This window comes from Piliocolobus tephrosceles, chromosome 4 (assembly GCF_002776525.5).
Source record: "Piliocolobus tephrosceles isolate RC106 chromosome 4, ASM277652v3, whole genome shotgun sequence".
NCBI classification, from domain to species: domain Eukaryota; kingdom Metazoa; phylum Chordata; class Mammalia; order Primates; family Cercopithecidae; genus Piliocolobus; species Piliocolobus tephrosceles.
The window spans coordinates 56,834,729-56,854,733 of NC_045437.1; the positions used below are offsets into that span (position 1 = coordinate 56,834,729).

General features: G+C 38.5%; 1 protein-coding gene across 3 annotated transcripts in view; it reads right to left on the reverse strand.

Annotated features, from left to right (window-relative positions):
• Window positions 1-20,005, reverse strand: part of KIF2A (kinesin family member 2A) — an 86,049-nt gene that overhangs the window by 6,093 nt on the left and 59,951 nt on the right. For 2 of the 3 annotated variants that reach the window (XM_023210473.2, XM_023210474.1), the window contains exons 15-19: window positions 18,625-18,735; window positions 17,505-17,572; window positions 10,522-10,672; window positions 6,365-6,466; window positions 2,895-3,030 (exon numbers count right to left, since the gene is read on the reverse strand). In XM_023210473.2, the coding sequence (XP_023066241.1) occupies window positions 2,895-3,030; window positions 6,365-6,466; window positions 10,522-10,672; window positions 17,505-17,572; window positions 18,625-18,735 (568 nt within the window). Of the gene's footprint in view, window positions 1-2,894; window positions 3,031-6,364; window positions 6,467-10,521; window positions 10,673-11,807; window positions 11,922-17,504; window positions 17,573-18,624; window positions 18,736-20,005 lie in introns of all 3 variants that reach the window. The other variant, XM_023210475.1, reaches the window with a different exon arrangement.

A 20,005-nucleotide genomic window follows, 5' to 3' on the forward strand; every position in this document is an offset into this window, starting at 1 on the left:
TGATCCGCCCGCCTTGGCCTCCCAAAGTGCTGGGATTATAGACATGAGCCACCGTGCCTGGCCCCCTATTTGACCTTTTTTAAGTTATGAAAATTTAAAATATATTTGAATTTTTAGAAATTTACATTTTGTCCTCATTGTGACGAAGGGGGATTGTGAAGGGGTGATGACAAAACGACACATTTCTTGCTTATTACACGTTCTTTCCGGTCATCTACTGATCTAGAGTCATGTAAGAACTAGAAATAGGTTAGTAAATTGTCAGACAAATTACATGCAGCTAAGATGAGACATCTTTTAATAACAGTGGCTCTCAACTGGATGTGATTTTTGGCCCCCAGCAGGTATTTGGTAATGTCGAGAGACATTTACGGTTATCCCAACTGGTGTGGTGCTACTGTCTTGTGGTGGACAGAGACCAACGATGCTGGTAAATATTGTACAAGGCACAGGATAATACTCCTCAACAAAGAACTGCCTAGCCCCAAATATTAGTAGTGCCAAGGTTACAAAACCCTACTCTGTAGACTTCAGAAGAAAATAAAGTTGGAATCTCAATTTTCCTCCCCTTTTTGGAAGTACAGTGATGTTTTGAAAAGTTAACTTTTCTGAAATTTTGAAATGAATTTAAGGACTTCTGGATTTGGTGCTCTCAAACTGTTACTGTTCTTTTTTTTTTTTTTCTGAGATGGAGTGTCGCTCTGTCACCCACGCTGGAGTGCAGTGGTGCGATCCTGGCTCACTGCAACCTCCACCCCCCGGGTTCAAGCAATTCTTCTGCCTCAGCCTCCTGAGTAGCTGGGATGACAGGCGTGTACCACTATGCCTGGCTAATTTTTGTATTTTTAGTAGAGACGGGATTTCACCAGTTCACGAGGCTGGTCATGAACTCCTGACCTCAGGTGATCTACCAGTCAGCAACATATATGTGTTGAACATCTCAAATCCAAAAATCTGGTTGGGCATGGTGGCTCACGTCTGTAATCTCAGCACTTTGAGAGGCTGAGGTGGGTGCATCACGTGAGGTCAGGGGTTCGAGACCAGTCTGGCCAACATGGTGAAACCCTGTCTCTACTAAAAATACAAAAATTAGCGGGGTAGAGTGGCACACGCCTGTAATCCCAGCTACTCAGGAGCCTGAGGCAGAATAATTGTTTGAATCTGAGAGGCGGAGGTTGCAGCGAGCTGAGATTACCACTGCTCTCCAGCGTGGGCGACAAAGCGAGATGCCACCTCAAAAAAAAAAAAAAAAAATGCCAGGCTCACACCTGTAATCCCAGCACTTTGGGAGGCCAAGACAGGTGGATCACCTGAGGTGAGGAGTTCCAGACCAGCCTGGCCAACATGGTGAAACCCCATCTAGATAGAGAAGTTAGCTGGGCATGGTGGCACGTGCCTGTAATCCCAGCTACCGAGGAGGCTGAATTGCTTCAACGTGGGAGGTGGAGGTTGCAGTGAGCCGAGATCGTGCCATTTTACTCCAGCCTTGGGGGACAAGAGCAAAACTCCATCTCAAAAAAAAAAAAAAAAAAAAAAAAAAAATCTGAAACCTAAAGTGTTCCAAAATCCCAAACTTTTGGTATAATGCAAATACTCAAAAATCTGAAATCCAAAACACTTTAATTTCCAAGCTTTTCACATAAGGGCTACTCAACCTGTATATACTTCAAAACATCATGTTGTACTTAATACATACATTTTTATCTGTCGACTCTTTAAATTTTTTGAGACAGGATCTCACTGTGTTGCCCAAACTAGAGTGCAGAGGCATGATCCTAGCTCACTGTAGCCTCAAACTCCTGGGATCAAGTGATCCTGCCACTTCAGCCTCCCAAGTAGCTGGGACTACAGGCAGGCACCACCATGCCTGGCTAATTTTTAAATTATTTTTTAGAGACAGGATCTCTATGTTGCCGAGGCTGGGATGCCAATTTAAATAAACAAATTAATTCGAAAGAAAAATAACCCTTCAACACAACCAATCAACTTCACAGAGGGCCTCCTTAAAAAAATAAGCCGCTTATTTACTGCCCCAAACTAGGAATTTCATTCTGGTATATGTTGTACTGCATGTATACACACATACAGATGCTCACTCACACATAAACAGCCAATGGTGTACAGATGCCTAAGAAATTAACAAATAAAGAAATGCAGAGCTGAAGCTACACAGATAAGCTAACTAAAAAACCAAAAAGACACGGCTTAGTAGGTAACGCACATGCTTCCCTTCATGAGTAAGGTACAGAGGGTAGTCATCTTTACACCTCCTTCGTTAAAAAAAAAATGGCAGAGGCCAAGTGTGGTGGCTCATGCCTGTAATCCCAGCATTTTGGCAGGCCAAGGCAGGAGGACTGCTTGAGCCCAGGAGTTTGAGGCCAGCCTGGCCAACAAAGCAAGACCCCACCTCTACAAAAAATTAGAAATTAGCTGGGTGTGGTGGCTTGCACCTGTAGTCCCAGCTACTCAGGAGACTGAGGTGGGAGGACTGCTTGAGCACAGAAGGTTGAGGGTACAGTAAGCCATGATCACGCCACTGTGCTCCAGCCTGGGCAACAGAATGAGACCCGAAAAAAAGCACAGAAAGAAGATAATTCTCATAAGCATCAGCCTACCAAACTAAAGATCTGAATAGGTACATAAAATTTATAAATTTGTTAAAAACACATTTTCTCTCTTTGACTGTCTTAAAATATGAAAGAAAACTTGAAATGTATACCATGACTTTTAGAAAAACCACAATGGTTAGTTGTCTTTATTACCTCTTGGAAAATAGGTGCTAAACAGTGCCCACAATTTTTACTTCATATGTCCTCTTGCAATATGAAACCCTCTCACTAATATACATACCAATACCAATCAGATTTCAAACATTAAAATGGAAAAAGAATTACCCCGCAGCTCAGTTAAAATGTCTATTTTTTGCTCAAGAATAGCTTCTAGTTGTGTGGCATATGAATCGACATCATAGTCTACTTCTTCAGTCATCTCTAAGAGAGCCTTTTCATCTTCTAACCACCGAATAGATTCCTACAAGGACAAAAATTCGATAATCCAATAAGCCTCTTTATAAAACAGAAACCAAATTACAATTCTGTTAAACATAATCAAACATACTTAAGATAGTATTCTCTAAAATGTCAATAGACATAAAACATCTTTATTCACAGACAGTATAGTTAAGAAATACAGTTGACTCTGGAACAACATGGGTTTCAACTGTGTGGGTCCACTTATGTGGATTTTTTTCAATGTAAGTTACACTGATTGTGCCTGCCTCTCCTGCCATCCCTTCCACTTCCTCCACTTTTGCCACCCCTGAGACACCAGGTCCAGCCTGCCTCTTCCTCCTCAGCCTACTCAATATGAAGATGATGAGGATGAAGACCTTTATGATAATTCTCCTTCCTTACGATTTTCTTAATACTATTTTCTCTAGCTTACTTTGTGGTAAGAATACCTTATATAACATATGTAACATATAAAATATGTACTCATAGACTTTTATGTTATTGGTAAGGCTTCTGGTCAATAGGCTATTAATAGTTTTTAGGGGAGCTCAAAAGATATATATATTTCCAACTGTGCTGGGGGTCAGTGTCTTTAACCCCCTGCGGTTTTCAAGGGTCAACTGTATGTCCTCAAAATCTAACACAAACACATGAAAGATGGGCTGAGCAAGATCATTTCACTTCTCTACTTTTATGGGAATTTGGGGGAGAGAATGCATCAAATACATCAATATTAAAGAGGAGAATTAAGTCTCAATACCTCAAAAGCTGTCCCTAAAACGGGAATAATGTGCATAATAAAGCAACTGAGCACTTTGATGGGGGCTATGGTAGCCTAGAACCTGACAAATTAACATATCCAATTAGGGACTTACAGTGGTTGCGCCAAGAGGTAATAACAAATTCCAGCTGCGCATGGTGGCTCACGCCTGTAATCCCAGCACTTTAGGAGGCTGAGGCAGGTGGATCACTTTGAGGTCAGGAGTTCAAGATCAGCCTGGCCAACATGGTGAAACCCTGTCTCTTCTAAAAATACAAAAAATTAGCCAGGTAAAAATACAAAAAAAATTACAGGCATGGATGATACATGTCTGTAATCCCAGTTACCTGGGAGGCTGAGGCAGGAAAACAGCTTGAACCCAGGAGGCAGAGGTTACAGAGCTGAGATTGTGCAATTGCACTCTAGCCTGGGAAACAGAGTGAGACTGTCTCAAAACAAAAAACAAAACAAGACCAGATCATTCTGAATTAAAGAGCTATTTGGACATAAAAGCTCTTATAGTGGATTTGCTTTTAGGATGCATACAATCTCAATTTTCTAAACATCAATTGACTTTTAGAAAACACAAATATACTCCAATTTTCCTTTTTTCTTTTTTTTCTTTGAGTTTCACTTTTGTTGCTCAGGCTGGTGTGCAATGGCGCGATCTCGGCTCACTGCAGCCTCCGCCTCCTGGGTTCAAGCAATTATCCTGCCTCAGCCTCCTGAGTAGCTGGGATTACAGGCATGTGCCACCATGCCCGGCTAATTCTGTATTTTTAGTAGAGACAGGGTGTCTGCATGTTGGTCAGGCTCGTCTCGAACTCGCAACCTCAGGTGATCTGCCAGCCTTGGCCTCCCAAAGTGCTGGGATTACAGGCATGAGCCACCGTGCCCGGTCATACACTCTAATTTTTCTTTCCTTTTCCTTCAGCTATACACTTAATTTTGGCTTAACAAAGCTTTTTTTTTTTGCGAAATGGCAGATCATAATACAGAGGAATGATATAGAGAATTTTTTTTGTAATTATACGATATAGAGAATTGTAAAAAGAATACAGGGTTGAAAGTCAGAACACCCAATTTTACCAATAAACAGCTGTGAGACTTTATTTAAAAAATGGCAGAGTGGGAAATGATGGTCTTTACGTGATACCTTGTTCCAAAAGGGCACAGATGACAATTTTGTTTTCTTTTTGGTTTTAAACAGAGATGGGGTTTTGCCATGTTGCCTAGGCTCGTCTCTAACTCCTGGGCTCAAGCAATCCACCCACCCTGGCTTCCCAAAGTGCTGGGATTACGGGTGTGTAATTTTCTTAAATTATTAGCGTCCATTCTCTTCTTAAACACCTGGGCTTCTAAAGAGAGTCTCATAATAAGAATTTGACAAAAACTCCAGAGTTTTTGTTTTTTTTTTCTCACTCTGTTGCCCAGGCTGGAGTGCAGTGGTGTGATCTCAGCTCACTGCAACCTCTACCTCCCACGCTCAAGGAATCCTACCTCAGCCTCCCGAGTAGCTGGGACTACAGGCATGCTATACCATACCCAGCTAATTTTTGTATTTTTTGTAGAGACAGGGTTTCACCATGTTGCTGCCCAGGCTAGTCTTGAATTCCTAGGCTCAAGTGATCCACCCTCCTCGGCCTCCCACAGTGCTGGTATTACAGGCATGAGCCACTGCGCCTGGCCAAACTCTAATAGTTTCAATGAACATGTATCCTAATCTGACATAAAGTATTCTCTGTCATTTTTGAGCCCTTTTTCCAGGTTCTTGAATGGCCTACAGCTGAAGTTCCTTTGTTTAATGACAAAGATTTCTTCAACATCAAAGAAGGAATACAGGTCAATAAGGGAGACAGTTACTGGTTTTTTTTTTCCTCAAGAAGTGTTCATAGTATTACAGGAAGGTGGGGGCGGCAGTGTAAGGCAAGTCAATTGTACAATCTTCATAAAGATGTCCAAATGATATGTTCACTCCCTCAAATATCACCATGATAGGACATTTTCTTGTTTAAAAAAAGGGGAGTAGAGTATCACACAGTAAATACTTTTAACAGGGTGAATGCATAATGGGATGAATGCCTAAGGAGTTACTGCTACAGGTGGTGACATAACACTCTTCCCTCAACTTGCCACTGACAGCTCAGAGCAGTAACTCTCCATCTCCTGAAGTAGTCTACCTTTTCTGCAACAACTGATACCTCCTCAACTGCTCCAAAACCCTTTAAAAGAGTTTTTCTTAACTGCTATCAAATACATTGGCCTAATATTTAGAGGAAGTACTGGTGGGCAGAAGTGACACTCTTCCCTAAAAATGGACAAATGACAAAAACCAGTAAGAGGGATGGGAGGTAAATAAAGCAGAACGTTTCACGGGAGGTAAATAAAGCAGAACGTTTCACCATGGTGCAAAGAAATGTTATTTGTAGCCATCATTCATTGTATTAAAAATTTGCCATGTCATATGCCCTACAAATACACATATACATATAAACAAGTATTTTTGAAAGAATAGTGTGACATTTATGGAATTATGAAAAATTCTCAATTTATCTCAATAAATATTTTCATGGAAGGCCCTGTCTTATTTTACCTGGAACACTGCCCTGTGATCTTCTACAACTTGTTCTTCCATTTCTACCATTTGTGAGACAGCTTCGTGGAAAGTAAACAGTTGTGGAGAAACTTCTTCTTCCTTAAAATAAACATAGTTAAGAAACTATGATACAGTGTGTATTTTAAATGTTATAAAAGTAGTTTTTTTTATTTATGAAAATGTCATTTAGAAATTGAAGAGGCTTGAATGGTAAAGGCTAGCAAAATATATATAAAAGGCAAAGCCACAATTTCTTTCTTTGTGTAAAAATATGCAACTCTCAATAAGACAACTCAAACTTAGATGGGTAGGGAATATTTTTCACTTAGCCCAAGCTTTATTGCCGAACTACCCTGAAAGAGTACTCTTTTGGAACAGCCCAACTTTTCAAAAATACAGTTATTGTAGGCTGTAAATGTATGAAATATTTCCTCAGTATTGTTTACTTTTCACTAACAATTTAATTTACACGTTTATCTTAAGTTTCTTTTCTTAAAAGAGGTATGAAGATAGTATCTTTAGATGATGTAAAGAAAATGTCTTTCAGGACTATCAAATTAGTGTTGTAAAGGACTTAACTTTTTTTTTTTTTTTTGAGACGGCGTCTCGCTCTGTCACCCAGGCTGGAGTGCAGTGGCGCAATCTCGGCTCACTGCAAGCTCCGCCTCCCGGGTTCACGCCATTCTCCTGCCTCAGCCTCCCGTGTAGCTGGAACTACAGGTGCCCGCCACCGCACTCGGCTAATTTTTTGTATTTTTAGTAGAGACAGGGTTTCACCGTGTTAGCCAGCATGGTCTTGATCTCCTGACCTCGTGATCAGCCGTCTCGGCCTCCCAAAGTGCTGGGATTACAGGCGTGAGCCACCACGCCTGGCAGAGGACTTAACTCTTAACTAATATTAATTTCTTAAATATATTATAGAATATATTTAACAGTTTTTATAGAAATTTCTATGGACAATTCACAATTTTACTTCATCAACAACAAAAAACATATATAGTTGACTCTAAAACAATACATATTGGAACAGTACTCATCCACTTATATCTGGTTTTCAACCAACGCAGACTGAAAATACAGTATTTGAGAGATGTGAATCCTTTGTATTCAGAGGCCCAACTTTTCACGTTTGCAAGTTCCATGGGGCCAACTGTGGGACTTGAGTATGTGCAATTTGGGTATATTCAGGCAGTCCTGGAACCAATCCTCCATGTATAACTGGGGTACAACTATATACAATATATTCATATTTTCGTCCTACAGCAAGTCAGAGCTTCTCTGATCCCAGGTCAGGTTCAGATGATAATTAAAACAAACAAACAAAAACAAAAACAAACAAACAAAAAAAAAATTTGGCTGGGCATGGTGGCTCACTCCTGTAATCCTAGCACTTTGGAAGGCTGAGGCAGGTGGATCATTTGAGGTCAGGAGTTCAAAACCAGCTTGACCGTCATGGTGAAACCCCGTCTCTACAAAAAATATAAAAAATTAGCTGGGCATGGTGATGTGCGCCTGTAATCCCAGCTACTCGGGAGGCTGAGGCAGGAGAATCACTTGAACCCAGGAGGCAGAGGTTGCAGTGAGCTGAGATCGTGCCACCACACTCTAGTCTGGGCGACAGAGCAAGATTCCATCTCAAAAACAAAACAAAACAAAAAAACAACTTCTCCGATCTCTAGAGCATGTCTTAGATGCTGTTCCATTTTAATCTACTTTAAGACAATATAGCAATAATAATATGTACACACGCACCAATACTTAACTAAGGCTAATGTTGAGTCATTGCAAGATAATTCCCTGGGAGTGGCACAGGTGACAGAAATGCACACTCTCTCAAACATGGAGGCTGTAAAAACTCATGATGTCATACTCCCCTGGATTAGTCTGGTCACCTAACTAACCTCTCCAAATTCAGGCTCTACAGAGGCCCAATAGATGCAAGAATAAAATGGAAAGATATGCTATAGGGAGTACTTATCTTGCTCTGGTTTTCCACATCTTTGGGAGGTAATGTATTTAGATGCAGTGCAGGGTTTGCTTTAAAGAGTCTAAAAGCAACTACAGTCTCTCTTAAAAATTCTGGACACAAATGATGGACTGAGGCCAGGATCTCATTTTTAGTTTCTAGGTTCAAAGTTTAAAACTCTTACTTTGAACCAGGTTTTCCCAGTCTTGGAACTACTGACATTGTGTGGGGATAAGGTGAGGGGGACACTCGTGTGCACTGTATCATGTTCAACAGCATTCCTGGCTCTACTCACTACATGCTAGCGGCATCACCTCAGTTGTGACAACCAAAATGTCCATACATTTTGCTTTGGGGGCCAAACTGCTCCTAATTAAGAACCACTGCTTTAAGCCCTGCTTTAGTAATCGTGATTTGGAACATGGTAACAAAAAGTAGTGCATGTATTTGTTACTCTAGAATATTTTGGGCTAAGTATCTGCTACAAAGTATTAGAACTAACTAATGTTGTTTTCAAAGAACACTGTATTGCAGGTAGCAATCAGTTTAATTGGTACAAGGTTTGGCATTGGAATAAGAAAGATCTAAATTTCAATCCTGGCTTCTGTACTTACTACTAGTAAAATCTTGGTCAAATTATTGAAACCTTAGAATATCAGTTATAAAGTAGGAATAATTATAGTACCTACTACACTGAGTTGTGATAATGAGATCAGATAATAAAATGCTTAGCAATGTATATCATGTAGTAAAAGCAACTAATCAATGCTAACTTTTAACATGATGAGAAAATGCCATAAGACTTAGTGGGAATAGAATGACACAAAACTATACAGAATATGCATTTTAAAAACACACCTTTACATCTCACACACAGAAAAGAACCCTCTCAATACATTAAAAGCAATTATGTGAAAGTGTATTATATATATCTTTTTATTTCTTTATCTCTTTCTATCCTTATACGATAGGCATGTATTGTTTTTTGTAATTGGGAAATTACAAAAAAAATTTAAATTACAAAATATGATTAAAAATTTTCATCGTACAGAAAAGCAACCAGATTTGACAAATGTTAGTATTTTGCTGTTTGATTTTAATATAGTGCATGCATCCTTTCAATGTAGATGCATATGTCTACAGTCCTTTCGTTTTTAGGCTTTTTTCAATTTTTTTGAGATGGAGTCTCACTCTTGACGCCCAGACTGGAGTGCAGTGGTGGGATCTCAGCTCACTGCAGCCTCCGCTTCCCAGTTTCAAGCGATTCTCATCCTTCAACCTCCTGAGTAGCTGGGACTACTACAGGCATGCGCCACCACACTTGGCTAATTTTTTTATTGTTAGCTAATTTTTGTATTGTTAGTAGAGACAGGTTTTACCATTTTGGCCAGGCTGGTCTCGAACTCCTGACCTTAAGTGATCTGCCCACCTCAGCCTCCCAAAGTGCTGGGATTACAGGTGTGAGACGCCGCACCCAGCCTGTTTTCGAGCTTTTTAATAAGATATTTATTATATGTATAATTTTTAAAGTTGTTTTTCCCTATATTACTTTAATTTTTTCCCAAATTATAATACCAGACAACAATCTGAAGGAAAAAAATGAGTAATTTAGATTGGGGGTTGGATACTTCCTTAAAGGGCCAGATAATACATGTTGGGTTTATGAGCCACACAGTCTGTTACTGCTGTTATGGTAAGAAAGCAGCCAGACAACCCTAAAGAGAATGTTCCAATAAAACTGTATTTGTAAAAACAGATGGCTGGCCCACAGGCTGTAGTTTGCTGACCCCTGACTTACTTATTCATTTATTTTAAGAGACAAGGTCTCGCTCTGTCACCTAGGCTACAGTGCAGTGATGCTACAACAGCCCACTGCAGCCCAGAATTCCTGTACTTAAGCAATCCTCCTGCCTCAGCCTGCCTACTAGCTAGACCTACAGGTGGATACCACCACACCTGGATAATTTTTAAATTTTTTATAGCAAAAGGTCTCATGAAATTGTCTAGGCTGGTCTTGCACTCCTGGCCTAAAGCAGTCCTCCCACTCGGCCTCCCAAATTGGTGGGATTACAGGCTTGAGCAACCACACCCACAGCCTGACCCCCATAAATGATAGTTTTCAGTTAAGTTCTGCTACTGATGAAATGAACTAAGATTATATCACTTACAACTATAGTAAGTCACTCACATTTTGTTCACAAAGAAGTTTTAGATCATCTCTCTGAGGGGAACTCCCCACACCCCACTGTGTCTCTAAGTCATCAATCTGGTTTGGTGGATGGTGCATTATTGGACGAACATCACCAGCAGCAGTTGGATCTACAGTCAATTCTTTGACCCTATAAATATATAAGAGGTATCTAAAGTTAAAAACACTCATGCAGAGGAACAAGAAAATACCAACCTATTCAATATACAAGCAATTCAGTTAACATACTAAGATTGATGATGTCACCTTTATAGGAAAAATTTATCTGAAATCTATAGAAACACATAAATGGTTGTTTAATTTTAGGAAATCTACTTAGATAACTTTATATAATTCATATTATATTAATTATATCAAATATAATTATTGTGCAAACTAAATGAGAATTAACAAAGTATGTAGATTCAGTATTCAAAGAAAAAAAGTTGCAATTTAAAAATTTTTTTTTAATTTTCAATTTTTTTTTCTACTGGTCCATCAAAGTGGATGTTATTGCAATTAAATTATATGAACAGAAAAATGTAAACAATAACAGACCAATAACTGGATCACTGCTGAAACAAAACAAAAAAAACCCTACGGATTTCTGGTAGTTATCATGCTCAATTAAAATAGCTACATGTAAAATAATTTTATTTATAATGTATAAAGATTATAAGATTTTAAGTTTTATCATTTGAAAAGAGTTTACTCATTATATTTAAACTTACACATTTGGGAGAGGGTAAGCTTTCTTTACCTTAAAAAAAAAACACTTTTTTTTTTTTTTTCACCACAGTGGCCAGGTTGGTCTAGAATTCTCAGCCTCAGGTCATCCACCAGCCTCTGCCTCCAAACGTGCTGGGCGTACAGGTGTGACCCACCACGTCCAGCCAAAAGAGGGCAAACTTTCTATGTCAAGAGGCTCCTTGCAGACAAGGAAACTCATAAGATCATACAGCATAAAGGCAATCTCTTCATTTTAAGCAAGATAATTTATCTTTTAACAATTTATCTTTTAATGGTAAGTATGCAAAAGTGACATCATCCTTAAGAATATGAGGGGGAAATAGGAAGCCTGAATTCTAAATCAACATTTTAAAGCAAACAAATTAATAAAAGACATAAGAATGCAGATCATGCAGTACAACCACCACCTGCCAAATGAAATGAAAATGAAAACTAAAATGGCTCAGGACAAACATAGCAAATGAAATGTTTTTATACAAAGCACAATTCAAAAGAAACTATAAAAATGAACATCTTATGTATAGAATGAAGTAGACCTGGTAACTGAAGGAGAAAAGTCGTCATATTCATAAGAAGGAGAGAGATCAGGGCGACTGCCACTACCCTGTGAGAAGGGAATGTCTGATGGACTAATTCCAAACTCCTTTACTCTGCAGCACCAAAACAGCAACAAATTAAAAGAAAATGCTCTTGAAAGACAGCAATGCACATTGCACATTTTCATTTAGTATTCACTTTTGTTTAGAAAAAGATATTGATATTATTGTGACAATGTATTTAGAATATTATTTTACAAATAACAATTTTTAAGAGGTTTTTGAACATCTTTGTTCTATCGATCCCCTGCTCTATAGTCCTAGGTCTTTCCTTTCTGGTGTATTTTCCTCTTTTCTCATAATCGTTCCTAGAAGTTTAACTAAATCACTTAAATCTGAAATGCCCCTCTAACTACATGACCATTCAATCTAATTTATTCACGTAGTCAGTACCACAACTATTTGTTTATTAGCATTCATGACTCTTCAACGTTTTTGCCATCTTTTTCAAACTGGACACAAGGGAATTAAGTACTAATGCCTTAAGGCATCCATTGTTTGTAATGAATTAACTTCTTTCCTATGCATCCAGAATGGTATTAGCTGTGAAATGTCCTTAGTATAATTGAGAAAATATTCACTCTATTTTCAGTGGTTGGCGATTCAGATGAAGAACTCTGGTTGAGAACAGCCTTTAGCAATGAAATTTAAATTGCTTTTGTTAACATCTTCAATAGTTACATTTAACCAAATTATAATTTTTCTCACCCCATCTATGTAATTCCTTATGTCTCCTTTGGGCCAACCCTATTTCATATCAATATAAAATATTTAAATACCTCCTTCATGTCAGGTATTAGGACTGGTAATTTTTAGGCATTATATTATTTAGTCCTTCAACCATCTTTGATTTTATAGATGAGAAAAATGACTCAGAAAGTATCTTCTCTAAGGTCACTCACTGAGAATGTGGCATAACTGAGGTTAAAACCTAGCCCTGAGTACAAAGCCTATGTTATTTAAACACTTCAATATAATAACCATATTATCCGATTTTCTTGTCATTTCTCTTAGGTTGAACCAAATGAAATTCCCGTCCGTCTTTATAGGTCAAAAACAAGTATCAATATCTTCATATAAATCAAACGAACATATTTCCTCTACTAACAGTCTTTCTTTGACCTATTGGTAATATCTACTGTCAAAGGTTCAATATTGGATTCATCTGCCCTTTATCCTTGAAAGTTTATTTACCACACATGCTGAAAAATGTAAATATCTTTTTTTTTTTTTTTTTTTTTTTGAGGTAAGGTCTCACCGTATCACCCAGGCTGTGCTGCAGTGGCTCAATCATGGCTCACTGCAGCCTTGACTCAAGTGATCCTCCCATCTCAGCTGGGACTACCAGTAGCGTGCCACCACCCCCAGCTAACTTTTTATTTTTTTGTAGAGATGTGGTCTTGTTAGGTTGCTCAGGCTGGTCTCAAACTCCTGGACTCAAGTGATCCTCCTGCCTTTGCCTCCCAAAGTACTAGGATTACAAGCATGAGCTACGGCATCTGGCCTGAAAAACCTAAATTTCTAATGTGAACAACTATTTTCACTCCCACCCTATTTCTTATCTAAATCTTTTAATTTAGAGACCCTATTTGCTTCATCCACACATTTTTTTCCTCTATCCAAAGCTCTCTTGCCCAAGCCAAACTATACTATGTACAAGAATCATATTCTTCAATGTTACTAAAAACTCCTAATCACTCTAACCTCTTCCATCACGCAAAGATTAAGTATCTCTGCTTCAGGATAGAGGCCACTGTCTGTTTCTCACACATCCTATAATTTTTTTTCCCTTGGTACAACCATTCCTTCACTCTGAAAGTTTTCCCCTGTACTTCCCTCTAAATTATCTCTAATTGTCTCGCTGGGTGCAGTGGCTTATGCTGTAATCCCAGCACTTTCAGAGGCTGAGGTGGGCAGATCACTTACGGTCAGGAGTTCGAGACCAGCCTGGCCAGCATGGTGAAACTCCATCTCTACTAAAAAATACAAAAAAATTAGCTGGGTGTGGTGATGGGCACCTGTAATCCCAGCTACTTGGGAGGCTGAGGCAGGAGAATCGCTTGAACCCAGGAGTCAGAGGCTGCAGTGAGCTGAGATTGTGCCACAGCACTCCAGCCTCGGTGACATGGCAAGACTCCATCTTAAATAAATAAATAAAATATCTCAAACTGTCATCTAATGAACTGGACTTGTCCACTTAATCACTTAGCAGCAATGTGTACTGTTACAAACTATCCCACAATTCCCACATAAAATTTTCAAAGTATATGATTCTAATATAAGGATATGAAAAAACATTGCTTTCACATCTAACTGAATTTTTAAGACAGAACTGCTCACTAAAGTAGCAACAGAAATAACTATTCCTATTAATATATTTCAGGTACTGTGCTAAACATTTTACACAGATCACTTCTTTTACTCCTCAAAAACAATCCTTTAAGATGGACACGGTCATTAACTGTCCATTCTAAAGATGAGGAAATAAGGGCAGAGAGAGGTTAAGTAACTTTCCCAAGGCTTTGGTACCATTAAGTAGTAAGGAAGTTATTAAACCTATTTTGTCCTGAGAAATAACACTTCAATCACTAAGCTATGTCTTAAATACAAAAAAAGTTTAAACAGTTAAGAGAGAAATAGCTTCCTAAAAATATGAAAATTTTAATGTAACGCCACCTACCCATCACCTCAAAGTATTAGCCTAAATAAAATAAGGCAGATTTAGTATAAAGGAGGAATTAATTATTTTTGGCTGTAAAAAAAAAAAAAATTGACTCTTAAGGTCATAAAACATTGGTATGAGTATCAAGGAAGGTTGAAAATCTTTATTCCTAGACATTTGGAAATAAAATTGAAAAAATTATGTGTCTGATATGGTTAGGCCCTGTGTCCCCACTCAAATCTCATCTTGAATTATTATTTCCATAATCTCCAAGTGTCAAGGGAGAGACCAGGTGAAGGTAATTGAATCATGGGGGCAACTTCCTCCATGCTGTTCTCGTAATAGCGAGTTCTCATAAGATCTAATGGTTTTATAGGAGGCTCTTCCCAAGTTTGCTTGGCGCTTCTCCTTCCTGCTACCTTGTGAAGGTGCCTTGCTTCCCCTTCCCCTTCCACCATGACTGTAAGTTACCTGAGGCCTCTGCGGCCATGCTGAACTGTGAGTCAAATAAACCTTCGTAAATTCCCCAGTCTCAGGTATTCCTTTGTAGCAGTGTGAGAACGGATTAATATAGTGTCCCAAATGGTTAGTCATGTTGCAAGTGAGTTACATGATATAACAGTAGGTTAAAACATTTTACTTTGACCTAAGTGAACTAGAGGAACAGGTAGATAGAGCATTTTCACAATATTAGGGAGGAATCTTTTGTTGTCTCAAATCTTAAGAAATAGAGGGGTTTTGTTTGTTTTAATTCTGTAACATGGCAAGAATCTACTACACTAGGCTGTTCCTCATCTTTCTCAAGAATTATTCTGAAATAAGAAACATTTTAAATTAATGATAAAAATCCCACATATCAAAAATGTTAATTACAAAGATCAATTAAAACTAACACAATAAGGATCTGCAGCTAGGAGCTCATAATTCAAACTTTAAAAGGGATTAAATTTAGAAAATACAATAGTTCATACTTAGAAATGTAGTTCTATTACTTTTTTTTTTTTAAGACAAGGTCTTGCTCTGTTGCCCAGGCTAGAGTACAGTGGGGCGATCACAACTCACTGTAGATTCAACATTGCAGGTTCAAGCAATCCTCTCACCTCAGCCCCCCCAAGTGCCTGAGACTACAGATGCACGCCACCACACCAGGCTAATTTGCGTATTTTTTATAGAGATGGGGTTTTGCTATGTTGCCCAGGCTGGTCTCGAATTTCTGGGCTCAAGCAATCCACCCGCCTGGGCCACCAAAAGCACTGGGATTAAAGGTGCAAGCCACCGCACCTGGCCCTATTACATTTTTAAAGAAGTGATTATATTTTAATACCTTTTTACAAAAGCTCAATAGGTTTATACTGTCCAACAGTGTTTACTACCATTAAAAAAATCTCTTTAGAAACAAGATGCAAAAAAATCTGGGGGGTTATAATACCATTTGTGTAATGTTCAAATACAGCTACCTATGTTACCGAGAGGTAACATTCATAGGTAGTAAAATTATTTTTATAAAGAGGAAAAAAAAAAACAAGTAACGTGTTCCACAGAAGTTAATACATGGGTTACATCGGGGTAGACATAAATGAATAAGGCATGTTATTCAGGATTTGTGAACAGGAAGGAGCACATGGGGAACCTTTTGGGGGTCCAATAATGCTCTATTTCCCAAACCAGTGATAGGAGTTTTCACTTTATAAATATCCATTATCCATTTAATTATTCACTTATACTTTAGGTACTTTTCTATATGCGTATTTTACATTTTAATAAAAAATTAAAAAATAACATTTCCATAGTGATTAAAACAAAGAAATAGGACAGATACTTCTGTCCAGCAAAATTAAGAGAACTGCTATACTAGAAATTGATTACAAAGAGAAATTTTGTCTCCAGGTTAAAATCACAAATTTAACATTTGAGAAGAGAAATTTAACACTAAACAGTCATTCAAAATAAGATCAGTGGTAAATAAAGTCACTCAAGAGCAGTGGGGAAAAAATCTATGGATCAAATATAAATATGCCTGTTATAATTCAAAGTTCCAAAGGTATTTCATGACTATATAGAATAAACTGCTTTAGCAGTCTATAATGCATTCTGTCCTTCTATCTGTAATAACCCAGTTATAATGTTTATAATGTTTGTAAGACTATTAATATGAATAACAAAAATGTAACCCATATAGAACACCAGAAAGGGCCAGGCGGGGTGGCTCACGCCTGTAATCCTAGCACTTTGGGTGGCCGAGGTGGGTGGATCACCTGAGGTCAGGAGTTCAAGACCAGCCTAGCCAACATAGTGAAACCCCGCCTCTGCTAAAAATACAAAAATTAGCCGGGTATGGTGGCACATGCCTGTGGTCCCAGATACCCAGGGGACTGAGGCAGGAAAATCGCTTGAACCCAGGAAGTGGAGGTTGCAGTGAGCTGAGATCACACCACTGTACTCCAGCCTGAGTAACAGAACGAGACTCTGTCTCAAAAAAACAAATTAAAAAAAAAAAAAAAAAAAAGAACACCAGAAAGAACTGTGCTATCACTTCTTCCTCAAATCCTAGATTCCCCATATATAGCATTTAATATTATCAGGAATAATCTGGACCATATACCAAAACAATTCAAGAAATACAAACTGGTCCCTGACATTGATTTACTTCAGAGTCTTAATGTAATAAGAAGAATTTGCATGATTTAAATGCAGTAAAATATTAGGAAATAAAACAGTGAAATGGAAACCTTGTTCTAGGATAAAAAGGCCAATTTTACTAAAGTGATTAATCCCTTCCCAAATTACCCGTTTCTACTTATTTTTAGAATTTGACAAAATGATTCTACATATCATCTTAAGGAATAATATGCAAAACATTTTTTTTTTGAAAATTGAAAGAACAATGTAGTAAGATTTACCCTATCAGATATTAAATTATACTGCATACTGCTCTACTCCCCTCAAATTTCAAAATGGAGAACTATCTCTCATACCTATTTGCATATCTTAATGTATTAAGAGTATTTTCACAGGATGCCATTCCTGGAGAGATTGTGGCAATCTACAGGAAAAAAAAATGCAGAGGTAAAGAAAATGTCATAAATGATCAAGACAATAATACTGACATACGGCTCATTTAGGTCTAATCTTACCATGATTATTTAAAAATAAAGACTTATTAATGTTATCTCAACTCCAAGATTATATTATCGTATCTATAATCAGATAAAGTCTAGTTAAATACAAACTCTGAAGGCACCAGAAAACAATCAAAATCCAGCAGAAATGGAGGAGGTTAACACCTGGAAGGAATAGTACTGACTGATCCCCACTCCACCCGACTTTTTTTTTTTAAAGCCTTTTTGACAGAGGGCAAGCTCTGCTGCTGTCACACAGGGCAACTAAAAGTTAACTGAAAACTTGCAGTCTCTCTGGTTAAGAAATTAAAGGATACAGTTTGGGAGTGCAGTTCATAGCAGCTGGAAAAGTAAACTTTGTCCCAGAAGGGAAAGTGCTACAGAGAGTGTGGTACTCTCCCTTCTGGGACAAACTTATATATATATAAACTGCCCAAATCCCTAGCTGATTCCTGACCTAGACATACACAAGGCAAACTATAGGCAACACAGCTAAATCTGAAAGGACTAAACAAAGCTTTCAATTACAGTTGTTGCCCGGGGGAGATAAGAGTTTGGAGTAAGTTTAGTTAAATTTCTGCTAAACAAAAAACCAATAACCTTCAGAATAACATAACAGAATCCAGTCTCTACGTTCATTCATAACACACATGATATAACCCCAAATTACCAGACATATGACCATAAAGAAAAGTGTGAACTATACTCAAAATGAAAGAGAAAGAGAGAGAAAGAGAAAGAGAAAAAGAAAAAGGAAAAAAATCAAGAAAGACCAGCCCTCGAGAACACCTAGATGCTGAAATTATATAACTGCAATATAATCCTCTGTATCAGAGTGGGAGGGACCACATCTTAAATATCACCATATCACTCATAATAGGTTTCAAATGATTGTCACTAATACAGTTCCATAAATATTGTGTAGTTATTCCTTCAGGAATAAAATAAAACAAACAAAAAATAAACATAAACTTACCATGCAGGTACGAGAGTTTTCACCTATGAAAGAATCTCTTAACACCTGAGTGAGTTTACTTGCACGGAAAGGAGTATGAGGTTTATTTCTACCTAAGGCTCTGATGCACTCCTGAAAATTAAGAAAACAAGTCTCACAGATTAGTCTTTCTTATAAAGGGTAATCTTAATTAACATATGTTAAAAGGTCTCTTACTATAACTTCCAACATTTAAGGTCTGATCAGCTGTGAAAATTCTACTAACAGTTTTATTTATTTATTTATTTTTGAGACAAAGTCTCGCTCTGTCACGCAGGCTGGAGTGTGGTGGCATAATCTTGGCTCACTACAACCTTTGCCTCTGGCCTTCAGGCAATTCTCCTACCCCAGCCTCCCAAGTAGCTGGGATTACAGGTGCCTGCCACCACACCTAGCTAAGTTTTGTACTTTTAGTAGAGATGGGGTTTCACCATGTTGCCCAGGCTGGTATCGAACTCCTAACCTCAGAGGATCCACCCGCCTCAGTCTCCCAAAGTCCTGGGATTATAAGCGTGAGACACTGCGCCTGGCCAACAGTTTTAAAGCATAGTGTAGGTGTTTCCATAAATGCTAATTCAAGAAAATAAAAAATGACAACAAAAAAGCCTACTTTATTCTTCCAAGAGATATTTCTGGAAACTATGACTAGTGTTTGAAAGTGACAGGCAATAGGATAACTGTAAAAAGTTAATTTCTTTTTTTTTTTTGAGACAGAGTCTCGCTTTGTCACCCAGGCTGGAGTGCCGTGGCATGATCTCGGCTCACTGCAAGCTCTGCCTCCCAGGTTCACGCCATTCTCCTGCCTCAGCCTCCCGAGTAGCTGGGACTACAGGCACCCGCCACCTTGCCCGGCTAGTTTTTTGTATTTTTTTAGTAGAGACGGGGTTTCACTGTGTTAGCGCCAGGATGGTCTCGATCTCCTGACCTCGTGATCCGCCCGTCTCGGCCTCCCAAAGTGCTGGGATTACAGGCTTGAGCCACCGCGCCCGGCCAAAAAGTTAATTTCTTAATATGGCACTCCAAAAGAAAAAAACACAGTCTTATTACAGCCTTCCCAGCTTTGTTTTTCTACTCAAAGAAAAGATGTAATAACACGGCCTAACATTTTGAAAGCCATTCCACGTTTTTCTGAGAAACTATTTCTTAGCTCAATTCAGTGGTTCATTGCCCTCCTCCCAGAAAATATGGCTAATTAAGACCCTCTGGGCTGGGCACAGTGGCTCATGCCTGTAATTCGAGCACTTTGGAAGGTAGATCACGACGTCAGAAATTCGAGACCAGCCTAGCCAACATGGTGAGACCCCTATCTACTAAAAACACAAATATTAGCTGGGCATGGTGGTACGTGCCTGTAATCCCAGCC